The sequence below is a fragment of the Herpailurus yagouaroundi genome, unplaced genomic scaffold (genome assembly GCF_014898765.1).
Source record: "Herpailurus yagouaroundi ecotype Mexico unplaced genomic scaffold, PumYag 186, whole genome shotgun sequence".
In the NCBI taxonomy this organism is placed as follows: Eukaryota; Metazoa; Chordata; class Mammalia; order Carnivora; family Felidae; genus Herpailurus; species Herpailurus yagouaroundi.
In genome coordinates this window covers 44,225,965-44,253,928 of record NW_024412417.1, presented here as the reverse complement: position 1 = coordinate 44,253,928, position 27,964 = coordinate 44,225,965, and the positions used below count along the sequence as shown (strand labels likewise).

The 27,964-nt window shown below is 49.4% G+C and overlaps 1 protein-coding gene across 4 annotated transcripts in view; it reads left to right on the top strand.

Moving 5' to 3' along the window:
- FAM135B (family with sequence similarity 135 member B) overlaps positions 1-27,964 on the top strand; it is a 289,972-nt gene that overhangs the window by 170,736 nt on the left and 91,272 nt on the right. For all 4 annotated transcript variants that reach the window (XM_040494489.1, XM_040494488.1, XM_040494486.1 and 1 more), the window contains exon 4: positions 20,587-20,726. In XM_040494489.1, the coding sequence (XP_040350423.1) occupies positions 20,587-20,726 (140 nt within the window). The remainder of the gene's footprint in view (positions 1-20,586; positions 20,727-27,964) is intronic.

The following is a 27,964-nucleotide window of genomic DNA, read 5'->3' as shown; positions in this document are numbered from 1 at the left end:
AGAGCCTGATGCGGGGCTCAAACTCACGGACCGTGAGATCATGACCTGAGCTGAAGTCAGCTGCTTAACTGACTGAGCCACCCAGGCGCCCCCAAATGTTTATTTATTTTTGAGAGAGAGACAGAGTGTGAGCAGGGGAGGGGCAGAGAGAGAGGGAGACACAGAATCTGAAGCAGGCTCTGGGCTCTGAGCTGTCAGCACAGAGCCCGTTGCGGGGTTTGAACCCATGAACCATGAGATCATGATCTGAGCTGAAGTTGGACGGTTAACTGACCGAGCCACCTAGGCATCCCCGGAGAGTGTAAGTTTCTAAGGAATTTGGACGCAAGGCTTTCAGGGCCTTGAGGGGCAAGGTGCTGTTAGGATAAGGTTACTTTTCGTCTTTAATGGAACATAAACGTTAAGGCGCTTAAGGCAGCCATGAGTTCCTTGAGGAAGGTCACGCTCTGCATGCTCTGGGTGTCTATCAGTGGACTGCAAACTGTAAGCAGATTTAATTTAAGCTATATTTTCTTGCTTTGCTTCCCTCATCCCTCACGGTATCGCTCAAAGGGCTGAGTGTTGGGAAGGAAATGGGGAGCGTTAGCCTGAGGACGGCTCCGTCCTAAGAGAGCCCCTTCCAACAATAAATAGCACTACCCGCTTCTCTGTCCGATCTTGCTGTAAGATGTTTTTATCAGTAGCTCCTTAGCTCCGATTCAGGCACAGCGGTTGCCAAGGAGGAGAGGAGGCCATGTGGAGCGCAGGGTGCTGGTCGAGCCCTGCCCTTCCTTGTCAGGAGCTGTGTCCCTGTCCACAGCGGCCAAAGGGCGGAGACAAAAGGAGAGTAAAAGAAAGCACAATTTTGCAGTTTCGACTTTCCCAACGGGGGGAGCCCTGCCAGCCTTGCAGGTGCCGTTTCTGTGGCAGAGCGAGGATGGAAACCAGTGCCCAGGATTGTGTTCCGCCTCCGCCCTGCGCGCTGTGACCTCGATCGTGTCACGCAGCCTCTCCCCGGCTCACTTGACGGTTCCGTGTGGTGGCGCCCACAAACACACCTCACCGGGCTGTGAGGAGGACTAGGCAAAATCGCAAACACCCCAAAAAGTGCATGGTGCACACGGCACATGTTCGGTGAGTGTGAAATCCCCAGAGCAGGGCGGACAGAGCAAAGGGGAGTCTAAGCAGAGGCCCCGGGGCGGGGGGGAGGGGGGCATTAGTTGTGCCCCAACCACATTCTCTGACACCAGAGGTACTTAGAAAGTGGAGGTCGCCAAGGGATGGCACCTTGCTCCGCAGTTAGGGCCGTTGGGCCAAGAAATGTGTGTTTGCCTCCTAGCCTACCTGAGCCTTGATGGTGATTAGAGCAGATGCATGGATAGACCCTGGGACAAGGGGAGTCCAGCCAACTGTAGGGAAGGGATATCTAAGCACCTCAGACAGTAAAAATTGTAACAGAGTTGCTGCATTAAATTAAAACAACAGGGACGTCTGGGTGAGAGAGAAGGAAGGAAGGAAGGAAGGAAGGAAGGAAGGAAGGAAGGAAGGAAGGACGGACAAACAAGGAAGGAAGGGGTTTTCATCTACAAAAAACTGGACATATGGCCAAGGAAATGAGGATTCAAATTGACAGTGAGTAATGGGAGGGATACCTGTGTTTTCAGAAAAAAATCAGTGTCAGGACCTCTGTTTTAGGTAGACGTCCAGCCTGTAGAGGCAAGCCCTGAAACAGGAAGGAGACCCATGTTTCCTGCAGACCTACTGTGTGACATTGCCTCTCCCAGGCTCCGCAGGGTCAGTAATCTTGGACACATTGCTGTAGAAAAGGTTTGAGGGAGATTTTGTCATCTGGTGATTTGCCGTGGAGGAATTTTAGGTTTTTGTTTGCTTCTGTCACAAAAGTACTTTGATTACCAACCTGGCCCCGGCCTCGAGGCTTCCTGGGTGCCGACCCTCCTGCCTGCCTGGTATTAGCCCTTGCCACCGCCTGTTTGTCCGCCAAGTTCCAGCCCTAGCGGCTTCTTCCACCCCCCACATCCCTGGCTCTCTCTTCCCCACCTCGGCCCTCTCTTCCCCGCGTGCTTTGACATGATCTTTCCCCTTGGTGTCCTGGCTTCTTCTCCCTCCACGCTTCCCTCCGCCTCCCCAACCTTCCTTCCTCCAGATCCTTCGGACGTTGTACCCACCTGCAGACTTACCTCCCGGCATCCCAGATCCCGCCAGTGTCACACCTACTACGTGCCTCTTTTCTCCCTTTCTCAACAAGGTTTGCAGCCTTGGATCGTGGAAATTGCTCTTTAAGGTAACATCTGTTTCTCCATTAGACGATTAATAAGCTCCCCCAGGTGGGGGAATTCGATGTACATCTTGCTCACCGTATTTTACTGGAGAACTGAGAATGAAGTAGACACTCAGTAACAATTTATTTCATGCTTGCATGAACAGACTTGATTTGTCCCCCCACCCCGGTGTGCACAGCAATGGTAGGAGGGAGCTTAGCAGAGGAATCAGCATCCACTGGCAATTCCATTAATTTGCTGCACAAAGAATACAACTACGTTACTTCAATGTTCGCAGTATTAATTTTGTTGCATAAGTGATCTGGGACTGAAGTCTCCTTTAGCACATCGTAAAAAAAAAAGGCTAAAGATACCTTTGACTACTATCTAAAGGCACGACCCCACCCCTTCCCAGACAATCCATTATTAACTTGTTGGTATATATTCTTTGCATTTCTTTCCACATTCTGCGCGCCACGAGGTAATATGGCGATGTTGGGTTTTCTTGCTTTTTCAAAATCTCTTCAAGTATAGTATTGGGGGCCATAGCAGCCACAGTCAGCTGACACTGGCTCATGAGAGCTGGCTTTGCTCATCTCTCCCTGGATTTAGAGACTTCTCCTTGGCAGTTTGAAATGGGCCATGGGTGGGACTGGTTGCAACAAGAAATCTGCAAACGGGACAAACCTGGTCTGTTTGGAAGGGCGGTTGTTAAACACGTTTGGGGGATTTCTGCAAATGGTGATGAGTAGTGAGCATTTCTGTGCATGCTGTGTGGGGAGCTTCTCAGGGGCGGTGACAAGAAGCTGCACTGCTAAATCCGTCATCGGGTGCGCAGATTTAATGTTTTAAAACAGCGACTGCCCAAAATGCCTTTCACAGGGCCCGTTTAAACTGCCATCGGCAGCTTGTGCAAAGACTAGTTCTCCACACAAATCTAGAGGGGTAAAATCTAGTGGCTTGGGTTAGTTTGCATTTTCCTGAGGAGGACCCACGGTTTTATGTGTGCATTAGCTATTTTTATTTCTCCTTTCGTGAATTTCCCCTGTACAACTTTTGGGTTTTTTTCTCTGGGTAATTTGCTCCTTTGTGATACAGTTTAGCTTCCTGCCTCCTGCCAAACCCGTCTTCCCCCGGGCCAGTCTTTGATCTATCCGGTGGAAAACCTCTTCTGACTGGTGGCTTGCCCTTTAACTTTGCAGGTAATTTTTGTCATGAAGAACGTTCAACCTTTGAAGTCTGAAGTATCAAAGAGTCTGCCTCTTTGCCTGTTCACACGGTTATGATTTCTTCTTCCCAACAGTCTGAGCTTGTAACTAACACTCGCATTTACAGGAGGAGAAGCTGAGGCTCAGGGAGGTAGAGGGTGGGTCAGGATCTGTCCTTGGGTCTGTTTGGTCTCCTTATCGCTTTGCCTTTGGGCCATGGCTCCACTTGGCTACCGTGGTACGCCCCCAGGCCCCAGCAAGCCCCTTCCAGTCCCTCCTGCTGATTCCACCTTCCCCACAGGTCCTCTCCCTGGGCTTGTTTTAGCCACAGACATTCCCTGCTGGGGTCTTCTTGTCCTGCCAGGTGGTCCCCTTGGGTGAGCCTTGAAACAGCACCGGGCCAGCTCCCCAGTCCATGTGCCCCAGCTCTGGTGCATAAATAATGCCTCCTTTCTCTCAACAAATTCCAGATGTCTAAGCTTATCCTAATACCTCAGCCTCTATCCCGCTGACCTTCACCTTCTGAGGCATGACACGTGAACTGGCCCTCTGGTCCCCAGACTGTGGGGATCTGTATCAGGCTCCTTGAGTAGGCCCTCCATGCTTGGAGGAAGGGAGATGATACCTCTTTTCTCTCCTCCATTGGAGGAGGTAAAAATAGAGGCGGACTTCACAGCCACGGCTCTCTCCAAACATCTGCATACATGCTCTCTCCCAAATCCTTTCTTCCCTCTCCCTGACCTAAGGGAGGAGGGTCTGGAGCCATGGTTCCCAACCGCTGCCTCCTGGGCTCTGCTTTTGGGTCTGGCCTCTCACATTTGTACACAGGGTTGGTTGTGGCCTCTGTCAAACTTCAATTTTAATAACCCATAAGAACGGTTGTTTTTGTATTTTAACTAACTGGAGTTTAAATAAAAAAGACACAAAAAATTTTCCAAATCTAAGAAGAAAAGAAAGAAAGAAAACCCATGACATAGATTTTAATCATTTAAATTTCTTTTAATTTTTTTTAACATTTATTTATTTTTGAGAGACAGAGACAGAGAGCGAGCAAGGGAGAGGCAGAGAGAGAGAGGGAGACACAGGATCCAAAGCAGGCTCCAGGCTCCAAGCTTTCCGCACAGAGCCCGATGTGGGGCTTGAACTCATGAACTGTGAGATTATGACCTGGGCCGAAGTTGTATGCCTAACAGACTGAGCCACCCAGGTGCCTATGAATCATTTTAAACAGGGGCACCTGGCTGGCTCAGTTGGAAAAACATGCAACTCTTGATCTCAAGGTCATGACTTTGAGCCCCACATGAGGCATAGAGATTACTTAAATAAATGAGACTTTTTTTTTTTTTTAATTTTTTTTTCCCGACGTTTTTATTTATTTTTGGGACAGAGAGAGACAGAGCATGAACGGGGGAGGGGCAGAGAGAGAGGGAGACACAGAATCGGAAACAGGCTCCAGGCTCCGAGCCATCAGCCCAGAGCCTGACGTGGGGCTCGAACTCACGGACCGTGAGATCGTGACCTGGCTGAAGTCGGACGCTTAACCGACTGCGCCACCCAGGCGCCCCTAAATGAGACTTTAAAAAAATCAATCATTTTAAACAATTCATGATAAAAATGAGGGAATTTGTTTTACGTGTGATAATTAATTGTTATAATCAAAGATCAATAATGTCAATTATATGAAGAGTTTTCTTGAAAGAATTCTGTGTTGCTGTTAAGAAAAATGGTTGTAGGGGCGCCTGGGTGGCGCAGTCAGTTAAGCGTCCGACTTCAGCCAGGTCACGATCTCACGGTCCGTGAGTTCGAGCCCCGCGTCGGGCTCTGGGCTGATGGCTCGGAGCCTGGAGCCTGTTTCCGATTCTGTGTCTCCCTCTCTCTCTGCCCCTCCCCCGTTCATGCTCTGTCTCTCTCTGTCCCAAAAATAAATAAACGTTGAAAAAAAAAATTAAAAAAAAAAAAAGAAAAATGGTTGTTTTCACCTTTAGACCCTGAGCTCTCCCACTCCAAATTAAGTGTGTCATGTTTCCCTTAGTCTGTATTTTTGCAGCATTAGGACATTATAACTGAAGGATTACTTGAATGTTTTTGGTTTTTCCCTTTCAGGTAAGTCCCAGGAGGACAGACCCTCTCCCTTCCTTGCTGCCATGGCTCAAGTGCCGGGGTTATGTCCTCCTTACTTGGGGCTTCATGCTGAGTCATGGATGGATGGTGGATGGAGGGATGGGTCTGTGGATGGATGGAGGATGGTGGGATGAGTCATGGATGGATGGTGGATGGAGGGGCGAGCATGAACAACAATACTTTCCCCATCATTCCAAGACCTCATTGAAAGAACCCTTTCCTTCTCACCTCCCTCTGTTTCAGAGCTTCACCTGGGCACACATTCTCCAGTATTGATTGCTTTGCTTTAGAGCAGTTCAGGTCGATATTGTTAAAGTTTAAAGCACAATAAAAGTCATGACTCCTGACAATGAATGTTCTTGTTTATTTTCCTTGAAGTAAATGTACTTCATCTCGGCTTGCTGAAATATGTGTTGCTGGCCGACGCATATTTTTATGGACGGGCACCAACGACACTTAATAAATCTCTGTTGATTGTGCAACTGAATATACCAGGCACTGTGCTTGGCATTTTGTAAATATTATTTTATAAATCCTCAGAACAATCATTGGAGTAGTTCTGTTCCTATTTTCAAAGGAGGAAACGGAATCTCAGAGTTTATAAATGAGCAGAGTCAAGGAGTTGGGTGTTTCGGAGTTATTGCTGTGGCTTGGTCGTTAATTTTATTTCCTCAGGCAGATAACTTGACTTCTATTTTTATGATCTTTTTTTGTAATGGTCAGATGATAAGGAAATGACTTTATTAAATTAAAAAGGTCACTGAGTTAATAGCTTTATACTTTTTACAAAACTAATAGTACGCATATTTTAATTCCACCTTCAACAAATAACTACCAAGCAGCTACCGAACCTCCTCTCCAGGTTTTAAGTCTGTTTGAGCAGAAAGAACCTAGTGTGCACGGAGCACTTAGTCTAGTACAGGAGGTGGTCATTTGCACTCTAGCTAATGTCACGATGCTCAGAGAGGTACAGTGTGTAATGAGAGCCCGTAATCACACATTTGACCCTACGAGGGAGATCAGAGAACACCTCTGGGGAAAGAGACGCCTGAACTGAGGGCTGGCGAGTGAGCGGGGGTCAGCTGGGTCCTCAGAGAAGGGAGGCGCCAAGTGGGTGGAGGGAACAGAATGGGTGCAGGTGATATGCTGACGAGGAGGCAACTGCCGGCCAGTGTGGCTGCAGAGAAGTGGGGCACGGGAGCCAAGGGTGAGGAGAGGATGGACGGGTGGGAAGGCCAAATGGGCTTCGAGGACTCCATTGGAGTATTTTCCTTCATCCTAAGAGGTGTGGAAAGCTTTAGAAGCATTCTGATCAGGGGAACAGCTTTGTCCTATTTGCACGTTGGAAACATTCTTCTCTGGAGATATGGTGGGGGGGTCATTGTGCATGAGGGGCAGGTGGCACTGAATGAACCCCCTCGTGGTCCAGGTGAGGGCAGGGGTAGCAAGTGGGCGAGTCCGTTGGTGGCTGAGATGGAGCAAAGCCGGAGCGTCGGCCGGGGGCTTACATTTGGGAGGTGACGGAGGTTACGTCGAAGGTGGCTCTCCTTTTCCTGGCCTCTATGCAAGGCCGGATCATAGAACCACTTACCAAAGTAAGGAACCTTTGAAGAGAAACTAGCTTTTTAGCTTTTTTTTTTTTCTTTTTCTTTTCTTTCCTAGTGGTGATATGGAAAAGTTACTTTTCAGCAGGTTACAAATGTGCGGTACCTTCGAAAATCCAAGCGGAAGATTTCAGTAATCGACTGGACGGACAGGTCCTGAACTGAGAGGACGAGTCTGGGTTAGGGACGTAAGTTCTGTTGCGTGGCCATGTGCTACATTCCATTTTATGTAGCAGACTCGGAATCCACAAACAGGCAGATTTATTGCTGGCATGGGGCTTACATCCTGGTTGCAAGGAAATAAGTGCTGTAGAGTAAAATAAACCACTGGAAGGGAAGCAGGAGGCACCACCGGGGTGTGGAGGGACCGTGACTTTCAGAGAGGTGACTCCCAAAGGGAGTCAGAGAAACGCTACCAGAGTCAAGAAAAAAACGAGTGGAGCCTTATTTCTCAGAGGCTGAGGGAAGAACATCTTTCCAGGAGGAGGAATTGACCGACATTGTGGGCCCCTGCTGAGAATCGAGCATGATGTGGGCGAAAACTGTCCTTAAAATCTGAGCAGTGCGTAGGGTGCTCCCTTGGTGGTGACAAGGGACCAGAAAGAAACCAGGTGGGGCTTTTTTGGGGGGAGGGGGGGGTTTGAAGAGTGCGTGGGGCAAAGAAGAAATAGGGGCTGTCAGTAGGTATTCTCTGGGGAAGTTCATTGCTATGGCAAGGAGAGAGTCAGGGTAGCGGCTGGAGGGGCTTCGAGTTCTGAGTTTTGTATGCCCTTTATTTCTGACGAGGGAAAGTTGACTGCATTTAGCATCCATGTGGAAGGAGCTAGTTGAGGAGAAGCTGAATATGTAACATGAAGAAGAGAAAATAATCGAAACGGCCATTAAACGTTTACTTTTCCTCCAGCCCCATGCTACATGCTATGGCTGCCGAGGTGAACCGCAGCACGACTGAGTCCCAAGAAACTCACCCAGACGTGTAGACCGGCAGAGCCAAGACGTTGGGTGGCCCCGGGGAGTGTGGAGCGGTGTGTATGGTAGCCCCGCGTTGGGTGGGGCTGGCCCCCCTGGGCGTCCAGCCGCCCCCGTCCCCTGACCCCGACGGCTTACCCTGGCTGACGGATGGTGGCTGTGGTGCATTAAACAGCAAGCTTTGCAGGATTGCCTCTGCGCCAGGGTGGAGCTGTGAAGACAAATGAGCATGACTTAACGGGCCATCTGGTAATTGAATCTAAAGCTGCAGTAATTGATTCCGAGGACGTAGGCCTAGGCATGCATTGATTTCGAAGCCAACTGGCAAAGCGTTGGCTGACACCCAGGCAGGTGCTGCTGTGACTTTGAGAAGCTGGTTATAGAGTTTGCTGAGACACAAAGGCTTTGAGAGATCCTTGGGAAGAGTCCTTCTGGGCCCCGGCGAGCATCCAGGCAGGGCCAGGGAGGGCCAGGAGGCAGGGTCCTGGGAGAAGAGGCTGGGTTCTGGATTCTGCTGTTTATTCTACTCTTGGGCTGGATTCTCCATCTCCCAAAGCCTCCCAGTTCCTATCTGTGAAATGGGTTTATAGATGTGTGTGATTTTCTTTGTGCTGCCAGTCCCCATGTCGGATGTGTGGATTCTCAGAATTACGACGGTGGCTCAGGGATGAAAAATGAAAAGCTGTCTTTCCTAGTGACGACTCGGCCTTCGTTTCGGGGTAACCCTACCCTTATTTTTGCTGGACTCCTGCTGAGCATTTAGTTTATTCAAGTACTCACCTCGGTCACCGGGAAGACCCAAATGACTGGCTTATCGTCTATGCCTTCACATACCTTGTAAGGATAGAGAAGCTGGGAGTATGCGGGTTGGTGGAAGGTGATGCCAAGACGAACGACTGGAAAGTGGACCACGCGGCACAACAAAAGTATAAGGACACTTATAGTGGAAGAGATGTGGCATTTTTGGTAACAATGACGATGCCAGTCATTGTCTTATCACCACAATGACCCTGTAGAAGAAGAGGGTCTCACGATTAGTTTGCACGTGAAGAACATTAGGCTCAGAAGGGTTAACTAACTTACAGGTGAATGGAGAGTCTGAACTTGCATACAGGTCAGATTTAAGAGCCTGTGCTGTTTGCAGCTACACTGACCGGGAACATCTCCATAAAGAGGTGATGTTTGAAAGGTCATCGAGACAGAGGCAGGATTCTGGGGTGAAGATGAGTCTATCGATTCATCAAAAAGTACTAATTGTGTGGATTTTATGCCAAGCACCTTGCTAGAAGCCAAGAGCACAGTGGTGAATGATGTACCCTGCAAGCTTAGAGCCACCTTTGGTCTGGTGACAGACGCAGTGAACTATACTGCTACACAACAGGTGTTCTTGGCAAGCAGGTGCAAAATGTTCTGGGGACAGAGGAGGGGTGATTATCCTTGCTGGGGCACTGAGGGACAAACTCCCGATGAAGGGGCAACACAAGCAGAATCTTGATGGATGAGAAGCAGAAAGCTTAGTGGGGAAAAATGTCAGAGGAAAAAGACTATTCAAAGAGTGCATACAGATTGCCCCCTTGGTGCAGGTGCTCTGCTAGACCCTCTGAGAATTATCAGTAAACAAACGGGGCTAATTGGAAAGAACTTGTATTTGGCATGGTGGAGGTTCCTAGAAGGTAATACCTCCTGACCGAAAAGAATAATTAAGAAAGCGATCAGAACCTTGAACAATAGTGTTCATTTATCGTGAACCGTAGACACCCATTTCTTCCATCTCCTGGCTTGATGCTCATGACAACTCTGTAATTAGAGATCATACTTCCATTTTGTGGAAAGCAAATTGATTAAAAGGGCATCATGGCCTTGTACTAAGGAAAAATGTAGACCCTCACCCAAGCCTTTCAGTGCCCACACCCCACCATGTCCCAGTGGCCTAAAGAAGCTCTGGAATGTTCCTTGCAGCTTCTTGACATATCTATATAATTGACCAAAGGTACTGTATTGATCACCTCTGATGGGTCAGAAGTGCAAGATTCAACAGGTGATGCTACTGAGCAAATTGTAGCATTTATTCAAAGAAACACAATGAGAGTGGTCCCTTATTAAGAACAAGGGTTATCTTGAGTCTAAGTCCTACACGGGCCCTGGATTCTGAATATTTCTGGTGCGTGGGGTGTGTGTGTGTGTGTGTGTGTGTGTGTGTGTGTGTGTGTGTGTGTATGTGTATTGGGGGAAGTGGATAGAAGGGTAGCATCTTCTGTGTGCTAAGTGGTGTTGAGGAGTAAATGCGTGGGGTTCCCAGGTGAGGACATTCACTCTAGGCTGCAGCAGTCAGAGAAAGCTTGCTCACAGTGAGAGCCTTAGAAATAGGCCAGTGAGATGGGGAGGAATCAGCTCCTGCACCAGGACCTCAAGCTCTAGTTCCTGAAGTGTCTGTGTCAAATAAGCAGGTGGCTGTTCTAACTCCAGCTGCACCTGAGACTGGCCCAGCTGTGGGCTGGAGCTAGGGGCCAGGTGCAGAAGTGCAGAGGAGGGAGTATCCCAGAGCTGGGTCAGGGTACAACCCCTTCTGTCCTGCGTTTGCTGTGGGTGGAGTTGAAGGTCAGTTTCCAGGCTCAGCCAGGGCCAGGTCTGAGTCAGGGTGACCCATCGGAATCCGGTTGCACAGGACTCTAAGGGAGAGCCTGGGGACATCGAGAGATGGAGGAGGTTTGAGTTGGAGAGGGGAGCATTGGCCCTGGAATAATTCCCAAGTTCATGTGCAGACGGACGATCCTTCTGTGGCATTTGGCACGGACGTACAGCAGCAGGAGAAGGAGCTGTTGGAGGGGAGGAGGGTGTGCAGGAGCCTCCGTGTCCCAGAGGACCAGCTGAGGCCATCCAGGCCACCCTGGGGTTTAGAGGGAGGGGCGTGGGGTGAAAGATTTGGAGCTGAGCACATGAACCCTGGCCACAAGGGCAGGTCTCAGCAAGGAAGGCTGGGCTGACCTGTGTGTGCCGTGAACATGCCTAGTTCATTGGAACCGGGGGCAGCGTTCGGCCAGTGCCTCTGGTGTGTGCAGTTGTCATAGTAGCCATTGCCCTAAACTTTCTGAGTGCCCCCCCTGCATTGGCTAGTTGGTCTGGCCCCTCCCCCAGATGCTCATATTCCCTGTGATCCTTAAATCAAGGAGTTATGCCTGGCACAGCACATGGCCTGCAGGACCCTGCTCATCACTCTGCCTGGCATTATTCTGACTGGCGGGTGCCTGCACTAACCAGTTTGGGATATTCTGTCCCCTTTCCCAAGTATAGGTATGGCCCAGGTGTATGCCCTAAGGAACAGGACGGAGGAGTCCAATAGGGGAAAGGTGAGGCATAGGAGGGCAGGGTCCAGGTGAGAATGTCCTGTGATTGAAAAGAACTTCCTGGCTTGGGGAGGGGAAGGGTTGGATGTAGCCCTTGGAGCGAGAAGAGGGCTGAGGCTGCTGGTCTTTCTGGACTGGTCAGTCCCGGCACAGCCCCGGGCAGTGGGGCTAGCCCTCCCTCCAGAGGGACGTTCTGTTTCTGTGGAAGGAAAAGACAGTGACCACCTGTTCTCACCTACTGGGCGCTGACTGTGGGCACTCCCTGCCATTGTAGGAGCAAGTCACGACTGTCCCCCGCATCCTGTGGTTTCCCAGTCAGGCCACGGTCACCGTGGGCCGGAGAGTGGCTCTGTGTTCCTCGGAACGTATTGGGGACTGTGACTGGCCCTGGGCGTGGCCGCTGCTGCTCCCACAAATATTTGATTAGCTGCAATCACTGCTTTTCTTGGTTCTCCTTGCATATGAAGCATATGGCTGAGGCAGATGGCCCTGGAAAGTCTGAACCACATAAACAGGGCTCTTCGCCTCCCGTTTTGTCTCCTAATGACTTACCAGCACTATAGGTTTTGGGATTAGGAAACAAAGCCTTACACCCCAGAAAACCCCATAGTGTGCCCCTTTAGGCGCATTTAGTGCCTGCTGTTTGCTGGGGAGCGTAGATCGGTGTGGGTGCTGGCCCATCGTGAGGACGTAGCAGGAGACAGAGCCAGCCTCATGAGCTAGCTCTCGAGCTGAGATCCAGCTCACTTCCTCAAATGTTTATTAAACACCGCTGCCAAATTCTCAGGGATTAGGTCACTTGGAGCTTTGGGCAGCCAGACATTCTATAAATATTTGTCCGGCCCGGACAACCGCCCAGAACACCGGCTCTGTGCTAAGCCCTCACCTTACTGCAGCGTCCACACTGATGATTTAGGCCCAGCGATAACATCGTAGAGAATTTAGATTTTATTCTAAGTGCCATCAGGGGTGATGACGTCCGGTTTATATTTCATATGAATAGACGCAAGAGTGGAAATAATAAAAGCATGTTTCAACATTGAGAGAAAATCCTGAAAGGACACGGAAAGGATTTGATTAATCAGAACCACATTTTGGATGTGAATTTGCAGGATTCGCAGATGATTGATCAGGGGGTGAGGGGGAAGAGGAATCAGAGATGGCCAGGAGGCATGGTACGACTATGGGTAAGAGACGGCAGGAGAAACACATTTGGGAAACAAATCAGAGGTTCTGTCTTGGATGTGTGAGTTTATGGTGCGTATCCAACATCAAAGGAATAATGTCTCAGGGCTGAGGGATCGCGCGCACCCACGTGGGAGAGATGGGACTCTTGTCACACATTTGACAGCTCTTAGCTTCTAAGTGGTGTATAAAGTGCTGGAAGTGGCTAGGGTCCCCTGCGGAGACCGTGGGAGGAGAGAAGAGCTCATAGGAGAGAAAAGACGTGGGCCGAACACCCTGACGGAAGTCTACAGTGCAGAGAGGTGGGAGGTGCAGGAGGAGACACCCCATGGGATCGAGGCAGAAGCAAGGTGGCCAGGCATAAGGAGCCATCTCGCTGCCCCCTGGAGTCATATTGTTATTGTCACTTTTGCTCAGAATTGAGGTGGAGGGAGTTAAATCTCACCCCACATCTCCCAGCTGGAAAGCAAGGAGATTCTGCGTGCTTCTCTGTCCTTGCAGGCAGTGCCCCTGCCCTGGTCAAGACAGCTCTTGACAGCTCCCCAGAGCTGGAGGGCAGCTGAGGTTCCCCTTGCATTTTCCCTGAGAGTTTTCTAGTAGCCAGTAGAATTCTGCTGTGAGTAATTTTTTTTAAGTTTATTTATTTAGTGTGTGTGTGTGTGTGTGTGTGTGTGTGAGAGAGAGAGAGAGAGAGAGAGAGAGAGAGAGAGAGAGAGATTGAAGCTCAGTGCAGGGCTCGAACTCATGAACTGTGAGATCATGACCTGAGCTGAAACCAAGAGTCAGATGCTTAACTGACTGAGTCAGCCCAGAGCCCCTATTGTGAGTACTTTTTAATAGTCACATCAGCTACACACTCCTGTCCATGTGGCAGTACACGCATGGCTGTTTCTCTGAGCACCTGTTACAGGTTAGTCCCTATAGCAGGTGCTGTCACAGGTTGTCTTGCTCCACCCTGGCAACCCTCGAACAGGAATGCTCTCTCCCATCCCCATTTCACAGGGGAGGAAACTGAGGCTCAGACTGGGGTAAGTTCCTTGTTCACAGGAACACAGTGTACAAGTGGAGAACCCAGGGCAAATCCGTGGCTTTTCACTCAAATCTGTGTCTTCTCCTTGCAGAAGCAGGAGGCCATGTACTGCACTCTGCAGTTGAAATGCAGATGGAAACACCTGAGTTGGCCGGGTGGTTAGGTCCCATCTAAAGGAGGCGGGTGGGTGAGCTGTTGGGTCACTGGAGTCTGTTAGAGGCGACGTGCTGGCCTTTCACATTTGAGATGAGATAGCAGTGCACGTTATGGGCTGACAGAATAGGTATCCAGTGCTGGCCTGGCTGGGCCCCCTCTGACAGGTGGGTTGCAGTGGTGATAATTAAGTAATTATGCCCGCTCGGTGTAGACGGGACAGGGCTCGCTGCTAAATTGCACCTGCAGCCATGTTCCCTTTCAGTAGGTTCAGTGATGGTTTTTCTGCATGCTTTGGATTAGTTTCTGTAAGCAGGAATTTCTGTGAGGCCACGGTATCTCTGTGTAACTTGAGTCTTCGTGCGGAGTAGGCTGAGTGCCGGGACCGCTGGGATTCGGAAACTTGGGAGTGTCGCCTCCTTCACCCTGCACTCACTAATGATGGAGTCATGGGTTGAGTCCATGTGGACCCGAGTGACCACAGTATGCATAGCCCACGGTTACATCATTCCAGGACTTCGGCTGTTATTCTGTAAGACGCAAGTGATGGAGTAGTGTGAGTCCAGCGAGGAGAGAACAAAGTTGGGAAACGTTGGACTAAATACTGAAGACTCCTCCTTGTCGTTGTTGTGGTATCACCAGTGACTGGCATTATGTCTAACATACCGCCTGTGTGGTTGTTGGGTTCCATAACACATATGTGAGGAAACAAGCTTAGGGATGAATGGGTGCAAAAAAGTACAAGATGTGGCATCCCCGATGTACTACCTTTGATGCTGAGGACGTAACTTAACCTCTGTGGTCCTGAGCTTCTTCATGAGGATACAGTGAAGATTCTCATACCCAAGGTCAAGTGAGACAAGGGATCTGAAGTACCTAGAACTCAGACCAATCCCAGGCTAGCTTCTGTAGAGCGATTTGCAGTGGGTGAACAGTTTTGCATGTAGTACACCTTACAGAGAAGAGACATTTGCAAGTCATGCGGTTAATACATAATGACGTCTAGACTGCAACCCAGGGCTTGCCACCTCAACCCAAACTGGTTAGGTGGGCCATATAAGATGATGCAAATGATTCGATGTGTCTGGAGAGATGAGAAACTCATTCAGACAAGGAGGTGTCTGTGGAGATGAGCAGCTCAGGGATTACCCATTCCCTATCCACGGACAGCTGTGTGGGACAGATACACCCCACGGGGAGCTCTGATCATTCAGTTCCAAATTCCAGTGTCTTGCACAGGACCTGACATGTAGCAGGTGATTAACAAGGAGTTAATGAATAAATGAATATGTTTTATAGTAAAGAAAAAAACCCACAGAAACATATTCACTTGGGATTATGGATAAGGCATAAACTCATATCCTTGTTCATTAAAGCACATTATTTTCAATATTCCAGGGACATCATATTTTAGGTAGAAAGCAAGAAAAATGTCTGTTAGGGGAGTTTAGATGGATGGTGCAGTCGGTTAAGCATCCGACTCTGGATTCAGCTCAGGTCATGATGTCACGGTTCATGAAATCGAGCCCTGCTTTGGGCTCTGTGCTGACAGCATGGAGCCTGCTTGGGATTCTCTCTCTTTCTCTCTTTGCCCCTCCCCTGCTCTCTCTTTCTCTCTCAAATAAATAAACATGGTGTTGTAGGTAAGCGATGAATCATGGGAATCTACCCCCCAAACTAAGAGCACACTGTATACGCTGTGGTTAGCCAACCTGACAATAAATTATATTAAAAAACAATAAAATAAAACAAAAAAATGTTTTTAGTTTTTTCAAATAGCTATACAAATGACAATATGGTGTGCTTCAAAAATTGAAGGTACCAGTCCATTCACATCTCTGCAGATATCTCACCAAAGTGCTTTTTTTATCTAAGTGCCCTGTTAGCAAAATGCTAACCTGCTTCCCTCATCTCACAGGGGCTGAGAAGACCTGGGCTTATAAAATGAAATGGGATCATTTTTAAGAAAATTTTTTTAAATGTTTATTTATTTTTTGAGAGAGAGAGACAGACAGCAATCAGGGGAGGGGCAGAGAGAGAGGCAGACCCAGAATCCAAAGCAGGCTCCAGGCTCCAAGCTGACAACACAGAGCCCAGCTGTGGGGCTCAAACTCATGAGCTGTGAGATCATGACCTGAGCCGAAGTCGGACATTTAACTGACCGAGCCTCCTAGGCGCCCCAAAATGGGCTTCTTTTTTGAAAGCCATGTTGGGAAAGAACTGGGTCTGATCCTTCTCAGGCTACTAGGGCTTTTCATGGCCACACGGATGTTCTGTTGAAGGTGGTTCTTTAGAACTCCAAGAAGCTCGTAGCCTCAACGACGAGCTTGCTTGTTCAGCCATCTGCATAGGACTTGGGGGCCCTGCCTCAGGACTTCAGGTATTACTTTTCAGGTGACATTTATATGTTCAGTCATTGCTATTCAAAGCACAACCTTTGTGCCAGGTTAGATGGATGCACAGAACTTTCCAGCTTATGATATAACCAAACCAACCTTCTACTCGTGAACCCTGGAGCCATTGTGAACATCCAGAGCCATCATAGTGGGCTTCAGCTTTCCTCAAGCTACTTTTATTTCCAGGAAACAGTATTCCATGCTTTATCCATACAGGAAGTTGACACCTCTCTGGTTGGGGCAAGTCTGTCCTAATCCGGTGGGTCTCCCCACTTCCATACTTCAAAAAAAGTCATCAACACCTTGGCTGTTTGCTCCCAGGGGATTCTTCTCTCCCTATGTGGATTGTTTTATTTGGGGACAGAGTCTCCAAGAAAAGAAGCAGCTTTGATGGAGTCACAGAAGGTCATGTCCTACCTCTCTAACTTGGCAATGAGTGTTCCCCGGCCCTACCAGCCATAAAACACTTAGACGATATGGGACTTTGCTCTGGTCATTCTCTAGAGAAACAGTGAACACCTGCTTCAAGGTGGTTTTCTTTTCTGCCTATTCTTTGAAACTGGTAGAAAAAAAAATAATAACGTTTGGCTTCAAGGTAACCTTCTGTCCTTCCTGTTCCTGGAAATAGCCAGAAAATCACCTGGCATAAAGATCATCCTCATTATCATCTTTATCTTACTAGGGAGTCTGGCTGGGTTTGGGGAATTTTATAGTTAAACATACCCCTTTATTTCTCATCTCGTCTGAGTCTTAGATTCGCTATGGAAATCAGGCAGGGCATGATTCTTGCCTTATTTGCACTCCGATTTCATGGCCCGCCCAAGGCCAATGGTGAGAAAATGGTGGAGCAAGTTTAGAAAGCAAGCCTGCCTTACTGCGGATGTCCTGTTCTTTAGAACGGGATAAGAAAGCTGAGGTCTTGACTTTGAGTCGCTCTTACTCCAACTGTTAGAGGATTCTCATGTGTGAATATGGCCTGGGTTTGAAGACATTCGCTGGTAGCTTCTCACCATCTTCATTTTCCAACGGCCCAAGCCTCCCCTGGCTGTCCTCAGGCCTGGCGGGTTGGAAGAGAATCTCCCAGAGTTTTGACCATTTAGCACACACTTGGTTCTCTGGGCGGCTCTGCTGTGCAGGCAGAACCATGGCTATGTTCTTGGAATTGGGGTGGGGTTCCTTGCACAAGTAAATGTGCCACCAGAGGGCTGCAGGCCTGGATTCTGGGGCACCGGGTACACATGTGATGAACAGCACCTACACTCTGTAATCTGCACTCACGGAGGCCCTGGGGCGGGCGCGGGCGCCCGGCAGAGGGAATGTCATCATTCGAGCTATAGACATTTGGAGACACTGCCGAAATGCAGATTGTTGATATCACTCATTTTTGTGGGGGGAAACCCCCCCAAAAAGTCTTTTTACTCAGCCTTTAGCCTGAAACTCCAGATTGAGCTGTTTGAAACTCATCCCTTGAACAGTGGGCGCCATTAAGGAGTTCCTCTGCCTCTGCGCTATTCCCTTTTCCCTGCTCTTCTCTCCTTTTCCTTTCCATTCCTTTTTCTTCCTCCTCCTACCTTCGTTCCTCTGCCTATTTCCACTTCCTTATTTCCTTTTTTTTTTTTTTTTTTTAAGCACACTCCACGCTCAGTGCAGAGAGCCTGACATGGGACTTGAACTCACGACCCTGAGATCAAGACCTGAGCTGAGATCAAGAGACGGACGCTCAATCTTCTGAGCCACCCAGGCATCTACCTTGTTTCCTCTTGAAGTTCTGACTGTCCTTTCAGATCCTTATGCATGGTACCGACCCTGCCACGCACAACAGCAGACAGATATCTGGGGAGACGCTAATCTCCGCCTTCTCACTGGGTCACTTGAGTAGAATCTGCTCACCCGACAAGTAAAAACATTCTAAAGAGAGATGTGGCTCTTTACTCCCCAGCCAGGAAAGGGCAGCCTCCCAAAGTATCCCAGGGTCTTTGAGGGTGGAGAGAACACACATTTTCTTCATCTCTGGGCAGCCAGTGCCTGGGATCTTTGGGTGCGTAGAAGGAGGGGGAGCTGGAACATGTCTGTTCCATGGGGGCTGCATAAAATAAGCTGGAGAGCCAGTCCTAGAAATTCTAGGAAGAGGCCTTGTGGAGGAGAAGAAAGTAGCATTTCCTTCAGAGTGCAGGAGGAGGGAGCCAAGATGATGGGTAAGGTGTCCAAGTGTGGGTTGTCCTTACTGAGGGGAGGAGGCAAGCACCGTATCAGTGATGCCCACAATCCCAAACGGTGTCCGTGATCGGCGAGCCTTCCCTTGCAAGGAGACACCTGTTGATGTCCTACTTGATAGTAACGAGAAGATGACACAGGAAGTCCCATCAGGCGTTAGAAATGCCTCATCCTGGGCTTAATGGGGCCGTTTGGGATTTGGTGATCTCTAGATACCATGGAGTCTTGTGGTCTAGATTGACAGTCTGCTCAAAAATCAGAGAAGTTTAATTTCTCATAGAAATGCGACCAGTGGAATTGTCTTCGACAGAAAGCGCCGAGACCTTTCTCTGAGCACAAAGTGTCATCTTACTGCGTATTGCACACCCAGTATGTGCCTGGTCTTAGGATCTTGATTTATTTTATGCTCTTTATGTCTATATGGATCCCAGGTCAGGGTGGATATGCCTGTTTTTCACATGGAAAGCTGCTGTTACAAGGGGTGATGTCACCTGCCCAAAAAGGCTGGGTGATTGAACTGTTTTGCTGGCTGTCCCTCCTGGTACTGGACGCCTCAGTGCTGCTCTGACCTTCAGAGTCTTTACCCCATCCATCCTCTGCCGTGCTGTCGGGCTGGCTGATAGATCAACTAGGCCTTGACAGTGATAGAGAAAGGGCTGGTGTAGCAAATAAAAACAGAAAGGCATTTGCACACAAGGATCACTTCTATTTAAAGGCCGCATCAATTTGAATCCAGCGGGTCTAAATAGGGCTGCATTAGCCCAGTAATTTTATTTCCTTCATGACGAAGTGCAAATTAGAGCAGGCACATCTGAGCAGTCTTGGTAATGACCTGGGATTTTACGTGTTTTTGTTCCTTCCTCTGAAGCTACAAGACAGGTCTTGGTTTGTGTGTCACTGTGCCCTGGTGGGGGCGGGCAGTGACCCTTTGTCCCTGTTTCCAGGGGACTCTTCAGGCCATCTGAGGACAATGCACAAGGCAGTTGAGCTGTTTTTCTCTGCTGGTTGCACTGATTTTTCTTCTTATCTTCTGGGCTCTCTTTGCAAACATGCTATTTATTTTTTTCTGTAGTGATTTATAGAGGACCTGCCTTTGGCTAGGCGACAGGTGCATTTTATTCATTCACCCGAGACTTCTTTCCTTGGTTGCTAAACAGATGGGTGTGAGGATAAATCCAAGCAATACCTCGTCACATGGCAGACACCAAGATGCCCGCCTCTTTTCCTTTGAGCCACGGTCTCTCCATCCGTAGTAAAATCTTCTCTAGCAAGTTCCTACAAGGATTAGGGAAGAGTAGCAAACGTGAAAGCTTGTTGGAAGCTGTAAAGTGCCACGTGGTTGGTCATTATTATGAACAGGTAATCATTGCTTTGTTTTGTGTAAATATTAGCATTACTTATTTGAGAATATTTTGATATTGTCCCTGGTGTGCACTTTATGTGTTAAGTGGTTCTGAGAAGTTCACCCACTTGCTTTCCATACCTCTGGCCGGTGCGTGCAGTAAAGTCTCCTGTCATCATCAGACAGGTGAGTCTTCCTGAACTTGAGTTTGATTTGCAGACAGTGCTTAGGAATTGGAGTTTCTTTGGAATGCTTTGGAAGACACAGAGTTCCTTTGAAACCTTGATGTCTAATACAGTGAGGATTAGCACACGTACCTAAAACTCAAGACAGAGTGTTCTCCATATCATACATGATGTGAACAACATTTTCAGGAGGGAGATTCTAGGGGCACTGGGGAGTTCTTGGAGGAGGAAGAGGTTTCTGTCCATATCTTCTCTGTTCTTCTCTTCCTCCCTGATTTCAGGAGAGGAGGATTACGGAAGGCTTCATAGAGGTGAGTAGGTGAGGAATTTAGCAGCCACTGATTTCCAGCCTCAGAGCACTACACGACAAGATCGTAGGGTTGGTAAGGGATTAGTAAGGTTCTTCTGAGATGCCAGCCCAGTTCACTCGACAGGAGTCCTTCTGTGATTTTAATCTTTGGACATTGCAATGCGTTTGGGGGCCATTACTTTCTTTGGGCTGGACTGACCCCTGAGGACCCTGCGGGTGTAGGACGGCACTGGAACACACGGGCTCTTACTGGGATTTGTTTTGCAGACGGCAACAGCCTGCGCTCCGCCTGCGCCCACGAGAACGCCGTGCACAGCCGGATCTTTCAGATCTTATACAGGAATGAAGAGGTGCCCATCAATGACGCCGTGATCTTCCGAGCTCATCTGCTCTTAGACGGAGAAAGGGTAAGTGGTAGAATCTGCCGCCAGCCACCAGGTGCTGTCCCCTCCTCCCGCCTTTTGTCGCCATTCCCAGGTGATGGTAAGTGACGGAGAAGCTATGGATTTGCCCTAAAGTCTGACAGAGATTCATGGCTTTAGAGAACTCATGCATGTATTTGTTCTTTCCGGTACTCATTCTTTCACTCATGTACTTTCTCCATCCATGTCCCACACAGTTTCCATTAACCGACTTACTGAGGCTTTGATTCCTTCTTCCCTGGCCTGTTTGTTCATCTGTTTGGGCAGGCATTCTGTCACGGAGTCAGTCAGCAGGCACCGACTGTCTGCTTCGTGCAGGGCTCTGGGCAGGGCCCTTGGATGAGGGACAAAGCTGGAGAAAGTGGCAGGAACTCTGCCCTGGAGGGCTTGGTAATCGAGTAGGAGAACAGGTATAGAAGCCAGCACCCGGGGCGCCTGGGTGGCGCAGTCGGTTAAGCGTCCGACTTCAGCCAGGTCACGATCTCGCGGTCCGTGAGTTCGAGCCCCGCGTCGGGCTCTGGGCTGACGGCTCGGAGCCTGGAGCCTGTTTCCGATTCTGTGTCTCCCTCTCTCTCTGCCCCTCCCCCGTTCATGCTCTGTCTCTCTCTGTCCCAAAAATAAATAAATGTTGAAAAAAAAATTAAAAAAAAAATAGAAGCCAGCACCCTGGCAGGTGACGTGCACTCTGCTGGCTGTAGGCACAAATAAACGAAGGCGCCCCGAGGCGGGAGAGATGAGCTCTGTGGGAGGCATCGATGCTTCCACCAAGGGGCTGGCTTTGAGATGCACCAACTAAGAGTCCCTCAGACTAGGACAAATAGAAAAGGCACTCCATGCAGGGGCAACAGCATGGGGTGAAGCCCACTGACCTTGGGGGGTCTCATTCCGTTTGTTGGAAGCTTGATTGTAAAATCTCTATTCCAGGACACCTGGGCAGCTCAGTCGGTTAAGCATCTGACTTTGGCTCAGGTCATGATCTTGTGATCTCATGAGATGGAGCCCCACGTCAGGCTCTGTGCTGACAGCTCAGAGCCTGGAGCCTGTTTTAGATTCTCTGTCTCCTTCTCTCTCTGCCCCTCCCCTGCTCATGCTCTGTCTCTCTCTGTCTGTCTCTCTCTCTCAAAAATAAATAAACCTTAAAAAAAAAAAAGAAAACCGTATATTCCTCAGGTTAGCATGTTTTGAGGGAATATTCGGAGTCTAAGGCATTACGCGCACTTCCCCAGTCCCGCCTCTGATTCCCATTGTCGCACTCCAGCTGCTCGTTTCCTGCTGGAATGCCTTTAAGGATATGGAAGTATACTCCCATTTTAGGAAGGTCCTTTGGCAGCAGGTCCCCCCACTCACATTCCCCACATGGTGTGCAGAGCGCCTCCTGCTGGCCAGGTGCTCTCTTCCTCCTGTCAGGCCCTCCTTTCCGTCCAAGTCCTTATGGTCCACACAGTGACCAGGTTCCACCGTGTGGCTACAGGTGAAAAACTGTGGCTCATGTTTCCTTCCTCCATCCATCCATCCATCCATGCAAGATTTACTGAGTACCACCGATGAGCACCTACGAGGGGCTAACGATAAAATAGTGACCGAGAAAATACCCCTGGTGTCTCAGGACTTATATTTTACTGGCAGATCAATACATTTCAGTGTAGTCAAATAAATAAGTCACGGACATCCTATCCCTGAGCTTCCCGTGGCGACATGCTCAGCCCACTTGTGGTGAGATGTACTTGCAAGGGCAGGAAGGGGGGGCCTGGAACCCCGTTGGGGGTCCTGCGAAGCCATCACTGGTCCCAAAGTGGAGGAGGTCCAACTCCGGGAGACGACTTCTCTTCACGGTTGCCCAGCGCTCAGCTCCTGCACAGCCTCCACACGGGGTGGAGGTTATTCCCTGAGGACAAGGGATAGTCAGGAGAGGCCTCCCTGAAAAGCCTACATTGAGCTGGGGTCCACGTGCCCAGGAACGCCAGGAGCTCGGGAAGACAGCATCCCTGGAGGAGGGCACAGCAAGGGCAAAGGCCCTGAGGTAGCGTGTGTCCCAGCTAACGCCATAAGGCCGAGATGTCTTGCACAGTGAGTGGAGGGAAGGGGCAGGAAGTGAAGTTAGAGAGGTGGTGGGGGAGGGCGGCCTTAGCGCTGCGGGCGACGGGAGGGAAGGGAGAGGTTATGCTTGGGTGACGGCGAGCCATTGATTTTGTCAGAAGGGCGCGGTGTTTGTCTCAGATTTTGTCCCCCGACTTCCCATCTGTGAGCTTCTCCGGGGCCAGAGTCTCCCATTTGTCTTTGCAACACCAGTGTCTGCCGTGGGACTCTGTCCGAGTTGCCCAGCAGATGCGAGCAGGTGACTTGGTTGGTGTAGTGACCAAACTGAACTTGAAATTCCTCCTTTTAGGAGGGGCCCCCTTCCTTACAAACAGGAATGAGTATCCCTAGTGTTGCCTGTTAGCCTTCAGTGACCCCGGTCACCTTCTTCCTTATGCCCTCACAGTGCCCACGAACACTTTATCTGTCATTGAAATCAGAAAGACCAAAACCACCCTCCTTGAGCTGGGCGTGTCATTTGACTACTGGAGTGTCTGCCCTCTGCCCTCCCCACCTGCTCTGGACCCCGGGGCTGACCACATGCACCACTCAGCCGCATCCTCCTCTTTTGGGTTCTGTTTGGGTCCAGCCTGGCAGTGATTGGAGGAAGGGAGGGGAGTGGGGCCAGAGAGTACATTCCCCAGGCTCCCACTGGGCCAGAGAGAGCTGCTTGTCCACTGGCGTGCTGGGGCTCGCTGTTATTCTGGAGCTAGCTCGTGTGCTGGGGCTAGCTTGAGTGACCCAAAGGTACACATGCTTTGCCAGCTCCCCATTCACCCACTCAGTGATGTCACATTGGTGGCCAGCAATCAGTTGTGGTGGAAAGATTTATACCAGAGAACTCGGCAATGCTGCCCATCAGGGTTTTTAGTTTTCCTTCTGAGAACTGGTTGTGAAACATTTACCCAAGGTCTCAGCTCAGGTCAGGGGGCTCGCTCCATGGAGCTTTCCCTCCAGTTCTGATAACTCGCTCGGCCCACCTCTCCTGGTCCAGGGCATCAAGGACATCCTGCAGTGACCGGTCCTGACGCACTGGCCATCATCCGTGGCTTTCCATAAACCCTCCCTGCACCCTTGTGAGTCATCACTTTGCTGAAGGGCATGGATTCCTCATTTTGAGTATATCATCAGCTTCCTTCCTAGACCCCGTTTCGGAAGAGACCCCTGAGATTGTTTTGAGTCTTAAGGAACCCCAAACCAGACTGCGTGTTCACGCTTGGCTCGTCTAGGTTCTCGCGGGCGAACATTACTGTATCTCTTGTCGACCGTCATCCTTTGCTGTGTTGACCTCAAAGGCCTTCTGGGCAGACGTTGCGTTGGGAGGCTGGGTTCGGACAATGTTCAGGTGTCTCAGTCATCTTCCATCTGAATTCCACCACTCGCTCCCACCCCAGCATTTGTAGGCTTTCCCAACACCCAAGTTTAGCTCAGGTCAGGTTGTAACAAACCTCTGTTCTGAGGTTGAACAGGGAGTCCGTGTGGCTTCCTTTTTATACCAAATCATTCATTGCTACAAGCTAATAATTTGTGTTGGAGTAATCCATACGGCAGCAAAGAATGCTACAGTTAATCATTATATCCAGATCAGTGACAAGTAAAATTAATTGGGTATGTCCATAAACGTTTCATATCGAGAATGGTTCCATTAGCTCTTTTCCAGTGAGTGTCTGTCTGCTTTGGATGACAGAAACACTGCTTATTGCCAGGTGTCCAGAGTTCATGTTCCGGCATGCACACAGCCATCATTGTGAACAACAGACACTTATATGGTGGCCATGCATCAAGCATACCGTTGCGCATGCTATGAGAAATGCAGATGTGAAGATGCCTTCCACCCTGGGAGGACACAGGTCAGTGCAAGACATGGCCGTGGACAGAAGCAGTCACCGCTTAAGGCATAAGATGGGATGTTTGCATGACGGTTGCAAAGAGTGAGTGTCCAAGTAGGGTAGCTGTTTAATTTATATACACCGTGTAATCCCTCAGAGGATTTGGAAAGGCTGACAAAATGCATAGAACAGTAAAAGGAAAAACAACAATAACAACAGACTGAGCCAGAGTCAAGGAAAATCACAAAAAGGGGGCAGGGAAGCCTGGAAGCCTAAATGTAAATAGGGCTAAATGTAACAGACCGAAATGCATGAACATGGCACTAGGCGTTGCTAATGGAAGCTCGCACATTCAGCACCAAGTTTCCCAGCAGCCAAAGCAAAAAGGATAGTTACTAACCACAAGATGCTTGGTGCCCTGAGGAGGATGAGGGGCAGATTACATCAAAAAGTCTTTGTCAACAAGGCTGCGTGTTTATAGGCTTAAAAAAGAAAAGCATTTCTCAAAGCGTGATTCCTTGTTGTACCCACATCACGGTCTCCTGGCGTTACTTGTTCAAAATGCAGATTCTTGAGCCCGTCACAGACCTAGTGAGTCAGGCAGAGGGTTTTCTTTTGAGGGGGCAGGGAGTTGGTTAAAAGCGTTGAATTGTTACGGAATGGGTGGAATGAATTTCTGCAGGAGGCTGTGAACAGCTCTTGAGACCAAGGGTAGAGAGGGCAGAGGAAAAGCAGTGAAGTAGACCTCCCATCTGGGGAAGAAAGCATCATTTCCAGAAGGATGGTGCAGGGGCGAGAGTGGACGGGAGAATTGAAGACACAGCAGTTAGCACCATGAAGGCCCTGCCGGACACCGTATGTTTACCTGTTGTGAAAGCGGGGGGTGCCCTCAGGAATCAGGAGGAGGAGAGTTGGGATTTGGAAAGGTCCCTCTGGCAAAAGTACGGAAAGTAGGGCCCAAAGCCCCAGGACATGGAGGCAGTGCTAGGGTCCACGCGGGTGTTGGGGAGCACCACAGCAGAGGCAGCAACGGTGAGGATGTGTGGAAAGAGGGAGCTGTGTTTCAGCCGAGGGCCTGTGGACCTGGGCTCAAGTGTGGGGTGCAGCACATCGCATAGTCAAGAAAGTTCAGTGGGAGTTGACCGTAAGGTTTGGCCACAAAATGGGCTTGGGGTCCATTGACGGTCCAGGGTAGCTGGGAGAAGATCACTTTTGGGAAGTGATAGAAATGCAGGCTGAGTTATAGTAACAACCACAGGATCTTAACACTAATACCACCTTATATGTATTCAACGTGTGTTGTGTGGTGGGCGTTGCACTGAGTGCTTTGCTTGGAATGTCTCAGCAGGCCATCACTACGGTATTGTGGTATGTTTTGCAACACTTGCTTTATGGAGGAGGACACAGCGATGTAGAGAAGTGATTTGTCCAAAGTCACCTACCAAAGTGGTAGAGTGGAGATTTGAACCCTGGCAGTTTGACCACAAAAGCCTGGGTTTCTGACCAGTATGTGGACCCACCATGTGGAGTTGGTATAGGAAGGGTCCTCTGGTGGCCAGGTCCATAGGAATTTGGAAATAACAATAATAACTAATATTTATAAGAATGGTCTTTGGAGATGCCCAAGTGGCTCAGTTGGTTGGTTTCGGCTCAAGTCATGGTCTCATGGTTCGTGGGATTGAGTCAGTTGCACTACAACATGGAGCTTGCTTGGGATTCTCTCTCTTCCTCTCTCTGGCCCCCCCCCCCCCCACACACATGCACTGTCTCTCTCTCTCCCTCTCTCTCACTCAAAAAATAATAATAAAAAAGAATGGTCTTGGCTCACATGTTGTGTTAAGCCCTTTGGGTGTATTTTCTTAGTCACACAATAGCAGTGCTCTCTAAGGAGGAAGTAATATTTAACCTCATCTACAGCTGAGAAAACCAGTTTAGAGGGGCTGATTGGTGCAGGCTACAGCCAAGAATTGCACACATATAGCTCGATGTCTGAAGCTGCCTCCTCCCCCACTGGCTGTGATGCAGCTCAGGAGAGAAGCTAAGAATGGAGAAGAGTCAGCATCATGAGCGGAGTCGAAAGCAACCAGGGAGGGAAGGCATACCCACAACACAGAGGGGATCACACAACAAGGCCAAAGAAGCTTTGGACCCTTGACTGGATCTGGGCTGTGGGACTCACCCGCCAGCTGACCTTGGGGAGGTTGAACTGGGAATTCCCTCCTACATGGAGCCTCAATGTTCTCATTTGTGAATGAGGGACAATAGTTTTGAATTCTCCGTTTTATCCACATTGGAGAAGACAGAATGGGCAGTCAGCTGCTGCATAGGAACTCTTCTGCGGATACTAGGCTACTGGTTTTATGTTCAGTGCTGCACCACGCTGCTTCCTGCTGCTCAACAATGACTCTCTCTTTTCTTTCATGTTTATTTATTTTTGAGAGAGAGAGAGAGAGAGAGAGAGAGCGAGCAGGGGTGGGGCAGAGAGAGAGGGAGACACAGAATCCGAAGCAGGCTCCAGGCTCTGAGCTGTCAGCACCGAGCCCAGCGAGGGGCTGGAACTCATGAGCCCTGAGATCATGACCTGAGCCAAAGCCTGAGCCACCCAGGCGCCCCTAAACAATGACTCTTAAAGGGAGGTGATGTCTTAAACCAAGTGATATGCATCAGTGGCTGGGCGTGCACGTGTGCACATACAGACGTGCACAGGTGTGTGCACCTTTCCACACGTACCCATGTACGAGGGTGTGTATTTTGAGGGAGGGGAAGGCAGCCAACTGCCAATGATTAATTGAATGGTTAGAGAAGCCAGTGACTTTATCCTGGAGCATCTTGGAATTCAAGATTTATTGAGACATCAGTAAACCCATAGCCAGGCTCAACCCTGGCCCGGGATTCCGCTCCTAGTTCCAAAGGAATTGCAGCAAGTTTAAAACTGGGGCTTACAGTGAGTTTTTCTCGCCAGCACGCTCGGGAGGAGGTTAGGCGGGTTTCCTTTGCCAGTCCCACTTCCGAGGAACGGGCGGCAGGAGGCTCAGCTGCCTGGGTTGTGTGTACGAAGCAAGGTTTGTGATTATGCAAAACAAAGCTAGCAGAGGAAGTTATTCATAGCACTTGGATCCAGCAAAATGTTAACTTTTAAATGCTTTTTTTTTTTCCAACACATTTTAAAACCCTGGGGACCTAAAGATAAATTCCATCCATATGTCTGTGCCTGAGTTCTGCTTAACCAGGAACGTGTTTCCAAAGATGCCTTTGGGTAAGAGATTTCCATCCCTGAAGGATGAGGACATTTTGCAAAGAAACAAAAACCAACAGGAG